This window comes from Balaenoptera borealis (assembly GCF_965194805.1).
Source record: "Balaenoptera borealis genome assembly, chromosome: 12".
Lineage (NCBI taxonomy): Eukaryota > Metazoa > Chordata > Mammalia > Artiodactyla > Balaenopteridae > Balaenoptera > Balaenoptera borealis.
This window is the reverse complement of record NC_138869.1, coordinates 36,307,488-36,324,906: the sequence shown is the minus strand read 5'-3', so window position 1 is coordinate 36,324,906 and position 17,419 is coordinate 36,307,488. Positions and strand designations below refer to the sequence as shown.

Here is a 17,419-nt window from a genome sequence, read left to right as displayed (position 1 = left end):
ACAAAGCCATACTGAGACTGAGTCTTGGGCCACCTCCTATTTAAGACCTAAATAGACATTTCTCCAAAGAAGACATACAGATGGCCAATAGGCAAGTGAAAAGATGCTCAACATCACTAATTATTAGAGAAATGCAAATCAAAACTACAATGAGGTACCACCTCACACCAGTCAGAATGTCCATCACTAAAAAGTCTACAAATAATAAATGCTGGAGAGGGGATGGAGAAAAGGGAACCCTCCTACACTGTTGGTGGGAATGTAAATTAGTGCAGCTGCTATGAAAAACAGTATGGAGGTTCCTCAAAAAACTAAAAATAGAGTTGCCATATGATCCAGCAATCCCATTCCTGGGCGTATACCCAGACAAAACTATAATTTGAAAAGATACATGCACCCTTATGTTCATAGCAGCACTATTTACAATAGCCAAGACATGGAAGCAACCTAAATGTCCTTCGACAGATGAATGGATAAAGAAGATATGATATATACAATGGAATATTACTCAGCCATAAAAAAGAACAAAACAATGTCATTTGCAGCAACATGGATGGACCTAGAGATTATCATATTTAGCAAAGTAAGTCAGAAAGAGAACAAATACCATGTGATATCACTTATATGTGAAATCTAAAATACAACACAAATGAATGTATCTATGAAACAGAAAGAGATTCACAGACATAGATAACAGATTTGTGGCTGCCAAGGGGCGGGTGCAGGGGAAGGATTGGGACTTTGGGATTAGCAGATGCAAACTATTATGTATAGAATGGATAAACAACAAGGTCCTACTGTATAGCACATGGAACTATAATCAATATCCTGTGATAAACCATAATGGAAAAGAATATGAAAAATACATATATATGTATAACTGAATCACTTTGCTGTACAGCAGAAATTAACACAACATTGTAAATCAACTATACTTTAATACATTTTTAAAAAAATAAAATAAAAATAAAACCCTTAACTAAGCTCCAATATTTCCCAATGGCACAGAAATGACCTCAGCCATTTCAGAATGCAATTTTCCAGGATCTGCTATTATTTCAATTAATACAGAGGACTATTATGTTTTATGTCTTATGAGCAGTTTATTCTTGCTCCCAGATCAGATTGTGAGGACTGAAAAAAAAAAAATCAATAACCAAAAGGACTACTTCTAACCAAACAAAGAAGAAGAGGAGTTAGAAGTTTTGTTTATCTTAAAGTCAGACCCTGGGAATCAGGATGATTACCCTTTACTCTGGGATGAGAGATGGGAAAGACTTTTGTAGACAAGAATTGTTTGTATCTGCCTAGTGTCTCTCCCCTTCTTCTGGAAACTGCCCCTTCCCTCCCATGTTACTATGGTTACCATAGGAGCCAACGTAGTGGTACAGCAGAACGCCACACTGTGGTCACTGCTGATTGGTCTAGGAGTATCCACCCTACCCCGGCTGAACCAATCAAACACCACCCCCCAGTGCTTTTGGATCTGAGAGAGAAAAGGCTGTCACTCTGCAGATGGCTGCATTTCCGCAGTATGGAGAAATGGAGGAAGTCAGTCTGCAGAGAAAATGCAGCAAACAACAGAAGAATTGGCAGCCCTCATGGGCTTCTGGTGCCTGGTTCCAGGGGCTTCTGAGATCCTGCTGCATTCCATGAGATATTCTTGAGATCTCTATAATTTTAAAAACTCTCCTTGTTTAAGCTAATTTGAGTTGAATTTCTATCACTTGCAACAAGATCTCTTAATTAACCTAAAAGATCACAGTCAAAAGCATCTTTTACCTTGTATAAATCTAGAACAAAAAGAGAATAATTGAGTTGACAACTGCATAAAATAAACAAAGGCATCTAAAAATTCTGCCTCAAAAGCGTAAAATTTGCACAGCTGGTATGCAAGGCACTGTATGTCCCCACAGACCTCACATATGACCAAAAAAAGAAACTGCTTTTGAATCTAAAAATGAGCTTCAATGTGCCTGGCATATTTCTGGTGTCAGCAGACTGAGAATGACATGGGCTTTTCCTCACAGGTGTCAGCATCTCTCACAGGCTGGCTTCTCCACTGCCTGAAGAGAAATGAGACAAGAAGACTAAGCAGAAATGAGAGACAGTTTTTCCTTTTGAAGGGATACCTCACATCAAAAAGGCATCTATTATAAACAGAAAATGGGTTGAAGACCTAAATATAAGACATGATACCATAAAACTCCTAGAAGAGAACATAGGCAAAACATTCTCTAATATAAATCGTAGCAATATTTTCTTAGATCAGTTTCCCAAGGCAATAGAAATGAAAGCAAAAATAAACAAATGGGACATAGCAAACTTATAAACTTTTACACAGCAAAGGAAACCATCAACAAAACAAAAAGACTACCTATGGAATGGGAGAAAATATTTGCAAATGATGAGACTAACAAGAGCTTAATTTCAAAAATATACAAGCAGCTCATAAAACTCAATATCAAAAAAACAAACAACCCAATCAAAAAAAGGGCAGAAGGGACTTCCCTGGCGGTCCAGTGGTTAAGACTCTGCACTTCCAATGCAGGGGGCGTGGGTCTGATCCCCGGTCAGGGAACTAAGATCCCACACACTGAGTGGCCAAAAAAAAAAAAAAAAAGCCAGAAGACATGAATAGACATTTCTCCAAAGAAGACATACAGATGGCCAACAGGCACGTGAAAAGATGCTAAACATTAGAGAAATACAAATCAAAACCACAATGAGGTATCACCTCACACCGGTCAGAATGGCTATCATCAAAAAGTCCACAAATAATAAATGCTGGAGAAGGTATGGAGGAAAGGGAACCTTCTTCCTACACTGTTGATGGGAATGTAAATTGGTGTAGCCACTATGAAAAACAGTATAGAGTTTCCTTAAAAAACAAAAAATAGAGCTACCATATGATCCAGCAACTCCACTCCTGGGTATACATCCAGAAAAGACAAAAACTCTAATTTGAAAAGAAAAAATATATATATATATTCACACACACACACACACACACACACACACACACACACACACACAGGAATATTACTCAGCCATTAAAAAGAATGAAGTATTGGATTTGCAGCAATATGGATGGACCTAGAGAATATTGTATTTAGTGAAGTAAATCAGACAGAGAAAGATATATATTATATGATATCACTTATATGTGGAATCTAAAAAATAATACAAATGAATCTATATTCAAAACAGAAATAGACTCAGACATAGAAAACAAAGTATGGGTACCAAAGAGGAAAGAGGTGGGGAGGGATAAATTAGGAATATGGGATTAACAGATACTCACTACTCTACATAAAATAGATAAGCAACAAGAATTTAATGTATAGCACAGGGAATTATATTCAGTGCCGTGCAATAACCTATAATGGAAAATAATCTGAAAAAAATTATATATATAACTGAATCATTTTGCTGTATACCTGAAACTAACACAGTATTGTAAATCAACTATACTTCAATAAAAAATGAAAATAAAAAATACAGTCCAAGGGAGTATAAGGGAATTAAAAGGGATTTTGGGTGATGAAAAGTTTACCATAGAATTGTCCCTTGTTTCTAGCACTTTTTTTTTTTTTTTTAAATTATTATTTATTTATTTATTCATTCTTGGCTGTGTTGGGTCTTCGTTTCTGTGCGAGGGCTTTCTCTAGTTGCGGCGAGCGGGGGCCACTCTTCATTGCAGTGCGCGGGCCTCTCACTGTCGTGGCCTCTCTTGTTGCGGAGCACAGGCTCCAGACGCGCAGGCTCAGTAGCTGTGGCTCACGGGCCTAGTCGCTCCGTGGCATGTGGGATCCTCCCAGACCAGGGCTCGAACCCGCATCCCCTGCATCGGCAGGCAGGTTCTCAACCACTGCGCCACCAGGGAAGCCCTCTAGCACTTTTAAACAGTTGGTCATGTCTTACCTCCTTTGAAGACAAAGTATGTGTCATCAGCCTTGTTTTAAAGAGGCAGTAGGCTTCAACGGCCTGGGGACAGACTGTCCCAGGTTTAAATGCTGGCTCTGCCACTTGCTATGGCTGTGATTTTAGGCAAGTGAGCAGATGTGGTCTCAGTTTCCTCATCTTCGAAATGGAACAGATACTATCTACCATGCAGGACTGCCACAGCCTTGCTTGGAGCTGATGTTAAATAATGTAGGTAAATGTACAAACGGAGGCTGTGAGAGAAGAGAAAGCCATTCCACCTTCTTTTGCAAAAGAGAGGTGAGGCCACAGTAAACAATGACCGGGCCAGGTGTGTGTTGAGTATTAGAGACTCTGTCACTCTAATGAGTTGTGAATTTCAAAGCATTTCAGCCTGATCATCAAGAAACATTCGGCTGCACTTCGGAATGTAACTTCCTTCCAAACACGGGGCCTAGGATGGGTCAGACAGCCTGGAGCAGGCACAGGACCTATTGTCTGAAGACGTGGTTCTGCTCCTGATCTCTTGGCTTGACCTTCACAGCGGTCAGCATTATTTCCTGTCTGTCTAGGAACTGGACTTCCTTTGGTGACAGTACCAAACTCTTCCTTGGAGCAGGAGGTTAGTATTTAAAAGAGCATTAACTGTGCCAGGAATGATAGGAATATGTACCAAAAAAGTGCATAGAGAGAAGGCTGGGCAGGGAACTATAGATGCTTGGGGTGTGGGAGAGAAGGCCAAATGTCCATGCAGGAAGGAGTTGAGGCAGGCTGGATGTGGTGGGCTGATAGCGGGTCAGCCTATGTGAGAAGTGTCCCTTTCAAAGGCCAATAAGAGCCATTTTTGGCCCCAGCAGGATGAATAAGCCTCAACAGGCTTTGAAAGGCTTTCAAATCAATGTTTCTACAGATGTCTCATATACGTAACTACTTTCTACCATCAGAACTGTATCCATAGGTACATGGATCATAGAACTCTGAAAGTGGCTAAAAAATGAGGACCTTTGCCCTAAAAAATGTGATGTGCTTCCCAAACCCTGCGCTAAATTTCAAGCACCCACTGACCCCCCAAATATCTGGACACCCCACTAAGAGGGATTCCCTACTCACCTGACAAGGGTGCCAGAGGCTGCAGGCACGGATGGCACTCATGTTACCCATGCCATATAACCAGGCGGGGTCATTTGAAAATACAGGTGTCTACTATCATGTTTAGGGATCTTTTGTTTTTAACCTCTGTTAAGCAGCTCTGTCATATGCCTCCTACTCTGACACTTTGCAATGACAAAATAATCTGTTTACATACACATCTACTAGATGTTAAGGTTCACAAGATCAAGACTGTGTCTTATTCAATTTTGTGTCTTTATGATTGAATAAATGCTTATTAACATTTTATTAAAAAAAAAAAAAGAAAGAAAGAAAGAAAAACAACAACAAACTGTTCCTTGGAGCAAATGACCCTTCCCCACTTCCAGTGGCTCTAGTGGAACTGCCAATCACGAAATACTGTCCACCCAGCTCCCTTAGAGGAGCATGTGAACAAGGCCTGTCCAATACTCTTTTTGTTTGTTTGTTTGTTTTTAAAATGCTCTATTTCTTTTTTTTAAATTAATTAATTAATTTATTTATTTTTGGCTGTGTTGGATCTCCGTTTCTGCGCGAGGGCTTTCTCTAGTTGCGGCGAGCGGGGGCCACTCTTCATCGCAGTGCGCGGGCCTCTCACCATCGCGGCCTCTCCTGCTGCCAAGCACAGGCTCCAGACGCGCAGGCTCAGTAGCTGTGGCTCACGGGCCCAGCTGCTCCACGGCATGTGGGACCCTCCCAGACCAGGGCTCGACCCCGTGTCCCCTGCATTGGCAGGCGGACTCTCAACCACTGCACCACCAGGGAAGCCCTGTCCAATACTCTTGACCACAGTGATTGGCCAAGGTTTAGCTATGTGACTGGCCAAGGTCACATAAAACCATAATGGAAAAGACTCAATAAGAGTCCTACGCTGGGATTTCACATCTGGATTCTGGAAGCATAAACTTCTCTCTTTCCTCTGGAAAAGTATGGCTGTTTGTGGTTATCCCCTCCCTCCAAAAAAGTCCATGTGCAGTAGGAAAAGACAAGACCAAAACCCCAAGAGTGACAAAGCTGAAACAGTATACCTGGATACAGTGGTACCTGAAGCCTACCCATCAGTTTCCCTCAGTCAAATGAACCAATCAATTCCCCTTTCTACTTGAGCTTGTTTTGATTGAGTTTCTATCACTCGTAGTCAGAAGAGTCCTGACTAATACACTAAACCTTATTTTTCTCACCTGAAAATTAAAAAGTTAGGGCTACAATGTTCAAAGTCCCTTCCAAAGCCCCAGAGTTTAGAAATTTCTTACCAAATGGCTTAGGCAAGAGTAAAGACCAGGCACTGGAGAAAGAGACAAGACCAGTATGGCCCTGAAATTTGGTTGATATTTAAAATTCAAATCTCAGATCTGGCACCTAAAACAATGCCTCACACATGGTAGGTCTTGTTACGCATTTTTAAGTTAACTACAGGCAATGGCAGGTGTTGTGGTCCAGAGATTTTCACATTTCTAGGGTGAGTTTCCTCCCTGAGTCTGTCTCTGTGACCTTCTTTCTCAGCTTACTGGAGGAGCTGTAGCAAATATTTTCACAAGGAACGGTGGAAATTCTGAGCTCAGCACTCCCCCAACCAGATCCAGAAGAGATGTCTCAGAGCAAGACACCTCCCAGGGTCCCACCTCTCTGAGGGTCCTGCTTTCTTATTCTCCCCATTCTGTTCTGGTTTCACTCATGATGTTCCCACCAAAACTGTCCCAACCAAAACCATCCTCTTGGCTTCTCTCCATGAACATCTCTGTAGCACCCATGGTCTGATGAGAGATGGCACAGCACCACCCCTTGCCCGGGAGGGTAGGGGAAGTCCCATAGGGTTGGTAACACCCAGGGCCTCTGTCTCCTTAGACGAGCATGAGAACCAAAGGACACAACCGACAACTAACAACGTCAACTCATGAGAGGACTGAACCACGTGGTAGGTAGAAAGGATGTGTCATCCAAGTGTCTCCAGCCCTTCCCGAGACTCTCTGCAGACAAAAACTCCAGCCAAAAAAAAAGGAAAACCACAAATGCAACTCCTAATGCCTTGAGAAGTCATGCAGATCTGCAGTGAATGTTTCCAGGGAGGATGAGGAGGGGGTTACAATACATTCATTCAGCAAGACTTTCCTTAAAATTTTTTTGAAACATCTGTCTTTTCCCAGAATGTCTACTCCTTAAGACACTGACCACTCCCTTCGCTCCCCTTGTGCCCTGTCCCCGGCTCCCTCCTTGGCTCTCATGTGTCTCCCTCTTCACTTCTCATCTAGAGCCATGTGGTTCCTTCTCCTCTTGCCTTTTCCAACCCATTTCTTATCACCTCTTCTCCCCACTCCCACCCCCAAACCCCACAAATGTCCAGGGCCTGGGTGAACTAACACAGGATGCTTCTTCTTTACAAGCTAAAGAGGAATGGAATTGCAAATGCTTCTAATGGTTTCCTCTGCCATGTATATAAACATGGGAAATTTGCTAGCACAGAGATTCTAAAACCTTCCTTTCCAAATAAAGAAGAAAAGGAAGAGTTCACAGAATGCGTGCCTTGCCCTAGAACAGCCTGCCCAGTTCAGTCTAGCAGGCCCGAGAGTCACATTTCATTACAGAAAATGTATCAGCTAGAGAATACCTCCAATGTCCTCCTCCCGGCATTCACGGTGCTTCTTGTCTTCAGTTCCAATTACCATAGTGATGGTTACAGAGCGTGCCCTGGCTGGGAGTGAGGGTGTTTCCACTTAGTTGGGTTTCCTTCCTCCCCCACCATGTCATGGAGGATTACGCTCCAAGTGACACAGAGATGATTTGGCCACAGAGGAATCTGGCAATTGACCAGGCCCTGAACCATCTCCCTCTGGTGTATCTTGAGGTCAGTTTGTCTAACTTTACCAAGAAGCTACAGGGGCCGGAAGAATCAAAACAAAGACAAGAGACCAAGATCAACACAACAACTGGCCTAACTGCCTAACAGACTCTAGTCACTTTGACACTTTTAACCATTTGGGAAAATCTTATGAGCTGGCTAAGAATTTGAGGGCTGATAGGAAACTGAAGTCAACAAAGCATTAGATTCTGTCATCTCTTTGGTTGCAATTAGCCAGGGGCACTTTGTTTGTTTGTTCCCCTGCAGCAAATTACTAATGTTAAATGTTACCCCTGCAAGGCTACAACTGACAGAGGGTCCCTTAAACCAAGTGTGCATCTAACAGGTTCCTTTTCAGCAGCAAGTTCTACAAACCAGACTTGTGCTTAAAAGTTCATAAAATATTTTTCAAGGACAAACAGTTTAAGAGGTCTCACAGCCATAGGTAGGGTAATCAATTGTCCCAGCTTGCCCGGGACTGAAGTTTCCCAAGACATGGGACTTTCAGTGCTAAAACCAGGACAGTCCCAGGCAAACTCAGGGCAAACTCTAGATGTACCCCAACCCTAGACTAGTGACTACTGTTGAATCAGAAGGAAGGGTGGGGAACATTGAAAAGAGGGTAGAGAAGGAGAGAAAATAAACACCTTCAAAACAGGCAATTGCTCACAGAAGGTTCAATTTTTCTGTAGTTCAAAATCAGCTACAAGCATCAACTGTTCCAAAGTGTGTATAAACTGTTTTGTCAACAAAGGGTTTATGGCCAATGACTTTGGGAAATGCTCCAAACAAAATCCTATCAGGTCTCCTTCACGTAGTCTCTACGCACATCAACCCATCAAAGGCTCTGAGAAGTCCTGCAGTGGTGAACATATTTAATTTGGTGCTCTCAGGGTGTCCCAAGTTTATCTGACCACACAAGTTTCTTTCACTTAATGGTTATGATCATGCAACTGAACATACTTTGAGAAATGGGGATCTTATCCATTTATGGATACGTGTCAACACATTTCTCTTTGTATGCAGTGAAAAGCATACTGAAACTTAGCTAAAAGAGAGCCAGGATCTATATTTTTAAAAAGACATCTGAGGAAAATGACTGAGATGTATGTAGGATATTAAAGATGAATCAAACTAGTAAAAACAGTGCTGAAAACACTAAAGACTTGAACTTGAAACATAATCTGAATTGAATTTTGTGTCTGATAGATGTAAGAGATTTTTTTTTTAATTTTTAAAAATTTTTTAAATTTTTGGCTGCGTTGGGTCTTCGTTGCTGTGTGCGGGCTTTTTCTGGTTGCGGCGAGCAGGGGCTACTCTTCGTTGCAGTGCGCAGGCTTGTCACTGCAGTGGCTTCTCTTGTTGCAGAGCACGGAATCTAGGCACGCAGGCTTCAGTAGTTGTGGCACACAGGCTCAGTAGTTGTGGCTTGAGGGCTCTAGAGCGCAGGCTCAGTAGTTGTGGCGCACAGGCTTAGTAGCTCTGTGGCATGTGGGATCTTCCTGGACCAGGGCTCGAACCCGTGTCCCCTGCATTGGCAGGTGGATTCTTAACCACTGCACCACCAGGGAAGTCCCTAAGAGATTTTTTTATTCATTCATTCATTCCATTTATTCATTCAAATTAATTAAGCATGTATGTGCCAGGCACTGTGCTAGGCCCAGGGATATTGCAGGGAACAAGAGAGAGTGATAAGGTCTCTGATGCTTGGGGCTTCCAATCTTAAATTTCAGTAAGTGTTAAGTAACAATCTTAACAATGAGAAAAAAGTACAGGGGTCCATAGGAGGTGCCTCTAGGTCAGATTCAGGAGGCAGACATGATGCATTCCCACAGAAGGTGATGTCAAGGCTTAGACCCAATGGGTAAAGTGGGTGGGCCAGTGCAGTGTGTGTAGGAGTGTAGTGCTGGGCAGCAGGGGACAGTGTTCTGGGCAGAAGGAACAACACATGCAAAGGCCTGCCGGTGAAACAGAGCTCAGAGCATTCCCTACACAGGCAAGGGTCTCGTTCCTGAAGTCAGAGCTAGAATTCATTTTAACACACAGAAGGGCCTCCATACACTTTGACTATTATTATTATCATAATCACATAAAGGAAGAGAACTCTGCATCAAGGGGAGGTTAAATCTGACCCTTCCTACACCTCTAAGGGTCTACGGCTTTGTGATTGGGAGAATTCTATGATTCCCTTTAGAGTCTGTTTAAAGCTTATAGACCTCTCCTTTTGTAAAGTAAAGTTCCTGCAAAGTCATAAATCTACGTATGAATAGACTGTACATTTCTGATTTCTTTTTCCTTCACTGTGCACCGGTTCCCTTTTTGTTCCCCCAAAACAGCCACAACGCCCACTTCATCAACCTTGACATCTCTTGGCTTCTTCATAAGATGCTTCCAGTAACCCAAGACCTACAGGGCAAGCAACATCAATGGGTGCTTAGCGAGCCACTTAGATTTTTTTAATTAAACCACAAGCGCTGATGCAAACATGACTTCCCCAAGTGGTAAAGCACAGAAGCTTGGTGGAGACTTTGATTAGTAAAGCCAACCTCGGCAGTGTCCTCTCTGGAGCATCTGGAACAGGACATATAATGGCTGGGACTGTCCAGGGAAAACACTTACCCCTCTGAAATTCCAGGCTTTAGGAGTCGGAAACATGGGAAAGTTGTTTTGCCGCTGCCGTTTAGGCCTGGAAGAGGACAAAAAAAAAAAAAAAAAAAAAGACGATGCATTCATTATTCATTGGTTAGCTCTTCAGAGGAAATCACCAATTTCAGATGTAGCTTTGTCAAAAAGAGAGATGCTTGGAGAAATGGTCCAGGCAGGTGAGGCAGCTATTGTTTTCTACAGCGCTGCAATCTTTAGCAGCCAAACTCACTGCAAACTCCTTCCCAGGCCCCCAGGAGGAAAGCTCCAGAGTCCCTTAAAAAAGTCAAAAATTAAAAGATAAAAGAAAAAAATAAAAGAAAATCTAAAATTCAACCTGGATGAGATCAAAAAGCCAGACCAAACTCCAATCTTGATCTTTATTTCTCACACACAAGCAGTTCCCAAAGGGATGCCATCAGGTGATGTCTGTAGCTTCGGCAGAGCCTGGAACCCTCCCTTGTTGCTCACTTGCTGGGGAGTTCCTGCACCTCGACTCAGGCCACACTGGAGCTCCAAACTTTTAAAGGGACGACTGACAGGACATGCAGCCGCTGCCTAACAAGTTAGAACTGGCTTCCTCACCTATTAATCTCTCCCCACGAATCAACCGCCTTAGATGTGATGGAGGCAGCTTCAAGTCGGATCTGCACAAGCGGCAGGTAAACGGTACAGAAAAGGAAAGATGCAGCAAGGGGGCTGGGCGGCTCCAGACACACCAGGAACACCTTACTTCTGTCTTGTAAAGTGAATCCAATTTTGTAGCTGCCAACATACCCACAAGGATACCTCTTACAGTGTTTTTATGGAGTGGTAAATTACTCCTCCCCAAAATGCTGTGTCTGTCAATATGGATATTCAAATGTCATGTTTGCTTGAAGTACCACTTCACCGAAAAACATCCCTGAAAAAGGTCCACCTTGCACTTGCCCTGAGGTTTTAGTCACTGATGTGCCAAAGGGTGGTGGTGCTGGTTTTTTAACATGATACTCACACCTTTTCTTTGACCTCCCTGCCACAATCAGCAGGAATGCAAGGCAGGATGCTTGTAGTGACCACTGCACAGGCTTTGCAGTGTCAGCCCTGATAAAAATCTGGACTGACTCTACCAGGCATAAGAGATAAATAAACAAAATACAACATAGTTATAATAATAGCAGCAGCTGACAGGTATTGAGTATTTAAAACAGCATATGCTAATACTTTATGTAGTTAATCTCACTGACTCTCCACTGGGAACTGAGGTTCACTGTTGTACCCATTTAACAGATAAGAAAACAGACACCTAAGGATATTAAGTGACTCAACTATCACCACACAGGTGAAATCAGGATTCTGGTCTCAGGTGTCTGATCTCACACCCCATGGTGTTTTATTAGCTGTGTGACCCTGAGCCCGAGGCTTAAGCTCTGGAGCTTTCCTATTCCTATGTGCAAAACGAGAAATAATACCCTGTACACAGAGTCAAGATGAGATGAGGGTTCTAACTCCAGTGCTGTCACTGCTAAGTTCTCAACAGATGTCAGCATGGTGCCCAGCCCCCCCAACCTGCCCACCCTCCCCCCCCACCCCCCCTCCAAATCCTGGCTCCAAGGACAGCCTTCAATCAGGGACACAGTATTGACACAGCCGAGCTGGGACAACTGACCAAAACAGAGGGGAACTCCCTCCTGCTGATGTGTCTTTATACCCAACCTCCTTCTTCTGCCTACTCCTCCTCCTCACCCACATGTACAATAAAAACCCAGGCTAATAACTTCTCAAGACAAACAGAGAAAACGTGGGTGGTTATTTAGATTTAATACTCTTCTCTTATTAAGTAACATGTTGGTCTAAGCTCTTCTGAAAAGACATTTCTCCCTTAAAAAAAAAAAAACAAAACTTAGAATTCAACAATACTTCTCCCTGGATACCGCTCCCTCCCCTCCAAGGTTATAATTGGGCTTTGCTCTCCGAATTATTTGATGAGCTTCATTGCTTCCGAAGCAACAACATGTACCAGAACATTCCTAGTCAATGTGCCCCTGTTTTGTATGTTGCAGGCCACAGAAAATGAAAATCACAATAATTAACAGTGACTGAGTTACATGATGTGCCAGGGACTGTTCTAAGTACTCTGCCTACATAATCTAAGTCTGAGAATAACAATTAGATGGGTTATTATGTTAGCTATACTCTAACGTTAATACATGATATATAGGTAGCATTATAATGGTGTTATACATGATCATATTTTATATATTTATATGTATGGCATTACATACATTTAAATAAATAACGTTATATCATAATATGTTTTCATATAATATTATGGTATAATGGGGATATTATCATTACCCTATTTTACAGATGGGTTAAACCGAGGCTCAGAGAGGTTAAACCAGATGCCAGAAGTCACACAGCTGGTAGGTGTCTAAGGTGGGATTCATACCCAGATATGTCTGACTCCAGATTCAGGGGATGTAGCCCCTCTCAAATAGAGAGAAGCCCCACCAAACAGGGCTTCCATGCATTTGGAAGAATGCAGCCTGGGGGTTCCTTGTGGGGGGGCACCAGTTTAGCAGGGCCTCACACTAAGAGGCCTCATAGGCAAAGAAAAAGCATCAGAGCAAGTCTGTCAATCCAGGGCACTCTTGGGCAACTCGGTCGCACCCCCCTTGGCTGGGGAAACTGCCAGGAAACCTATCTAGAAGACGGCTGTCTCTAACTGGTGCTTCCCCCACCCCTGCGTTCCACCACCTGCCAGGCTTCCAGATCATTCACATTGGCTGGAGTTCCTTTTAACTATCTAATCTGGCATCATAAGTCCTCCCCAGACAAACACTACCACCCACGTGGTTTTGAAGGACAGCTCCAGGGAGTAAAATGCACCCTCCTGAGAAGACTCCTTCAGGTAGCCTGTGAGGGAAACTGGCAGCATAAAGGATAGCATCTCAGAAGCCTGTGAAGGCCGGGTCCTCATCACAGGAGGGGCAATCAGTCCTGGGTATATTTCTTCTGTTTTAGAAGCAACTTCTTTGCACTGTCAGCAAAAGTCCAAGGGAGAAAATGGCACTTGGTTCTACAGGTTTCTCAGACACAAAGATATGCAGTTGGACTTCCTGACAGGGCTGGGAGGAGTTATCTATAGTGTGTCCAGTCCTCAGGCCCCTAAGTGAGCCAGGTCTGTGCACGGTGTGTACACACGTGGTTGGGAAGCACAGCCCATCCACAGATGTCAGAAGGGCAACGCTCACTGGTCATCCTCCACGGGGGAGCTGATGGGAGCCAGGGCTGGGCAAGCAGCAGGAGAGAAACTGCCGAGACAGGAGGCACAGATTCTTGACTGGAAGGAGGTTACAACCTTAGGAAAGGTTGGAAAGAAAAGTTATAAACTCTCCACCCCCGGGAGAGCTCATAGTAGAAATGGAGAAATGCCCACAGTAAGAGTGAAAAGTCAGGATTCAAGGTGCGTTTAGGGAATGATCTCCGATTCAGGTGTGTGTGTGGCTGGAATCAGAGAGAACAAGCTCAGTGGGTTAACAACAGGATGTATTTTCCCACCACGTGAAAACAAGTGTGACTCTCTCCCAGCGCCTTGAGAAGAGGGTTGATGACCATCTCCACAGCATCTCCCAGGAGTGTGGGTTTCAGGTTGCGTCTGCTGCCTGCACCGTGGGCGCTGAGAGTCTGGTGTTCGGGGTGGAACCGACTTGGGGCACCCAGAGTGCCTCCCTCCCTTTCTTGCTGGAGGACTTCAACCAGGCTATCTACTTTTTACTCCCCTTGAGCCTCCATTTTCTCATCTGGAAAGTGGAGAGAATAATCTTTTTTTACAAAATTGAAACATTAATGTACCATAAAACAAGTAAAAAGGAATAAAAGATGGTTGATTAAAAAAATAATAACGTACTATACAAATGTTTGGCAGAGAGTCTGGCCCTTAATAGCTGCTCAAATTAGCTGTCATTATTATTGAGAAAATGCCTTCTTTAAACCAGTAAAGGGGATATTACTTATAATTATCATTGGCAAGGTTCATGTTGGAGAGACAATGAAATATACATCTAATTCTTACAGACTGGAAAACATATAAGTAAAATAAAACAAAGGCTTTAAGGTGCTATGAATATTTTGTTAGGTGACAACAACATAGCCCTAAATATGAACATGATGTAACCCTGAAAAGAGCCCCGCCTTCCCTTTCTCATTTCCTGCCCCCCTTTTCCTTTTCAAAGATTACTACCTTTGTCAGCATGTTTTATATGTTGTAAATATTTTAATATCTTGTCAACCCAGAGCATCTTGCTAAAAAACTTTCCTTGGATTTCTTTTCTTTTGTTTTACCTCTCTCTCTTTCTTCATGAAGACAACTGTAGTATTACTAGGAAAACCAAACAGCTACACTTTATAGGAGAAATTAATGCCAGTTATTTTTATTCTGGTTGGACCACTTAAGATATGGTGGTTTCCTTTGCTTAAATGTTGTTTTAGTTTCTATTTCTGGTACATAATCAAGGATTGACTGGCAGGTGTTTAGCCAGGTAAAGACCCAATTCTTCCTGGAGAAGCTCACTGGAAAGAGATAGTTTGCAGAATGGAAGTCTCATCACCTTGGCTTGTCTCTCTCTTAAATGAAAGTACAAAGGCACCACTCGGTACCATGTTTCTGTGGCTCAATGAGTCATGTCAGCTTCATTCTACTCATGCCATGACTGCAAGTCCAGCTCTTTACTTCCTGATAAATACTGGGAAAAAAGAATCACAGAACCTCAGAATGCTCAGCTGGCAGTAGTTGCTTCCTTTTTGCAACAGTCCCATTGAGAACGCACCTGGAAAGAGAGCCCTCATCCCTTGGAGAATGGGTTTGTACCTCTTTATGTATAATGGGGTCACACATTAATTTCTTCACCAATATTTATTGAGCACTTACTGTACACCAGGCACAGTGCCACACGTTACAGAGACAGTGGTGAACAAAACAGATCTAGTTCCTGCTTTCGTGGAGCTTGCAGAAGAGCAGCCAGACCAAAAATTGAGAGAGACAGAGAGAGATTACAACATGGTAAGTGTTTTTTTAAAAAAAGAGTGGTCATGGGGAGTGCCAAAGTGGCTCAATCAAGGATTGAGGAGCCAGAAGAAAGACTCAGCCAGGTGATGAGAAAAAGGAACTGTAGGCCAGGCCACAGGAAAAGCATGCTCAAAGTGCAGGAGGTAAAAAAACTTATCTTTGAAAAGATTAACCAAATAGACAAAACTGGTAAAGCTGATCAAGTTAAAAGGGGGTGGGGAGAACACTGATAAATACTATTACAGACGGAGGCACGGAACTACAGACACAACATCAAGTCAATGACAAAAGAATGCTATCAGTGACTTGATGCCATTACATTTGAAAACTTAAACTGCATATATTCCTTCAAAATATATAGCTTATCAAAAATATCTCAAGGAGAAATAGAAAACCTAAAAAGCTCAATAACTAATTAAAAAAAAAAAAAGAAAGAAAGCACCAGGCCGGACAGCTTTGCTAATGAATTCTACAAAACCTTCAAAACAACAGATCATTCCAATCTTATACAGACTGTTCCACGGAAGATAAAAAGAGTCCAGAGTTAAGAAGTAAAGGAGAGACGACACATTTGAACAATTGGAATTAAAGTATGACAACTGAAATGTCTGTAAATAAGGAAATGGATTAAATGAAGCTATATTCATTCTTAACAATGGAAGACCACATAGAACTATATATTAATGAAAAATCTTTAAAAAAAAAGGAAGAAAAAAGAATGAAAATCCAAGTTGCAGGAGATATGCATATGATATGATACTATATAGGAATGCACAAAATATCACTCTGCTTATAGCCACATGTAGTAAAAATGTAAAATAAAGAGGCTGTATCAACTGCAGAAGAGAGCTTCTCTCTGGGGACGGAGAGGGGAGAAAATCTCTGCCTGGAATGTTTCATTTATTCACATAAAAATTCTGAAGCCAATAGGGCACAATGTTACTGTTTATTAAATCTATATGGGGGGGTACAGAGGTGAATATTATAATAGCTGATATTTTGCTATATGGGTGAAATATTTTATAACTAAAAACAGTAATAAACAGGAATAAATCATGGCAAAGCTATACAATAAAATACCAGACATCCATTAAAAATAATGAGGTATACTAACAGCCTCACCAGCAGAGACCTTAAAATTCAGCATGTGAAATAAGACACAACAGGTAAACTCATTTAGGTTCACACACACACACACACACACACAAATGCGTGCGCGCACACATGCACGTACAGAATCAGCTGTGTGTGCGCAGAGTGAGGTCCCTGGAAGAGCACACACCCAGCTGTTGACGGTGACTGATTACGTAGCTGGGGTGGGGGGGAGGGAGCATAAAGATGGACATTATCTTTTACATTATGTATTTTTAAATCATTACTATGGAAACATATTGTGCATAAAATGGAAATTATAATAATGTTTATAACGAGGACTTGACAGGCGGGGAAGGAGGTAAAGAGGCATGAGATGAGGCTGAACAGGTGGCCAGGGCAGAGGCTTAAAGGCTGGGGTTGGGGGTAATGGGGCTCTACTGACGTTATAAAGTGGGGAGTGACATGATGAGATTTGCCTTTAGAAAGATCTGTCTGGCTAGAGAAAAGAGAAGACAGCCGAGGGGGTCCAGAGTGAAGGCAGAGACCCAGGCGGCTCCTGGAGCCATCCAGACCCACGGCTGCCTCTCTCATGGGGCACTTTCAAGATGCTGAAGGCACAGAGGTCAAGTCTGTTCAGATTTCTCTTCCATTTTCCACCCATCTGCCAGTTATTTTTAGAACAGTGTTCACTGTTCAATAGAAATAGCACGTGAGCAACGTATGTAATTTAAAATTTCTATGAG

The 17,419-nt window shown here is 42.5% G+C and overlaps 1 protein-coding gene across 2 annotated transcripts in view; it reads right to left on the bottom strand.

Moving 5' to 3' along the window:
• Nucleotides 1-17,419, bottom strand: part of ARHGEF3 (Rho guanine nucleotide exchange factor 3) — a 307,479-nt gene that overhangs the window by 191,879 nt on the left and 98,181 nt on the right. For both annotated transcript variants that reach the window (XM_082344797.1, XM_082344798.1), the window contains exon 3: nt 10,508-10,574. In XM_082344797.1, the coding sequence (XP_082200923.1) occupies nt 10,508-10,574 (67 nt within the window). The remainder of the gene's footprint in view (nt 1-10,507; nt 10,575-17,419) is intronic.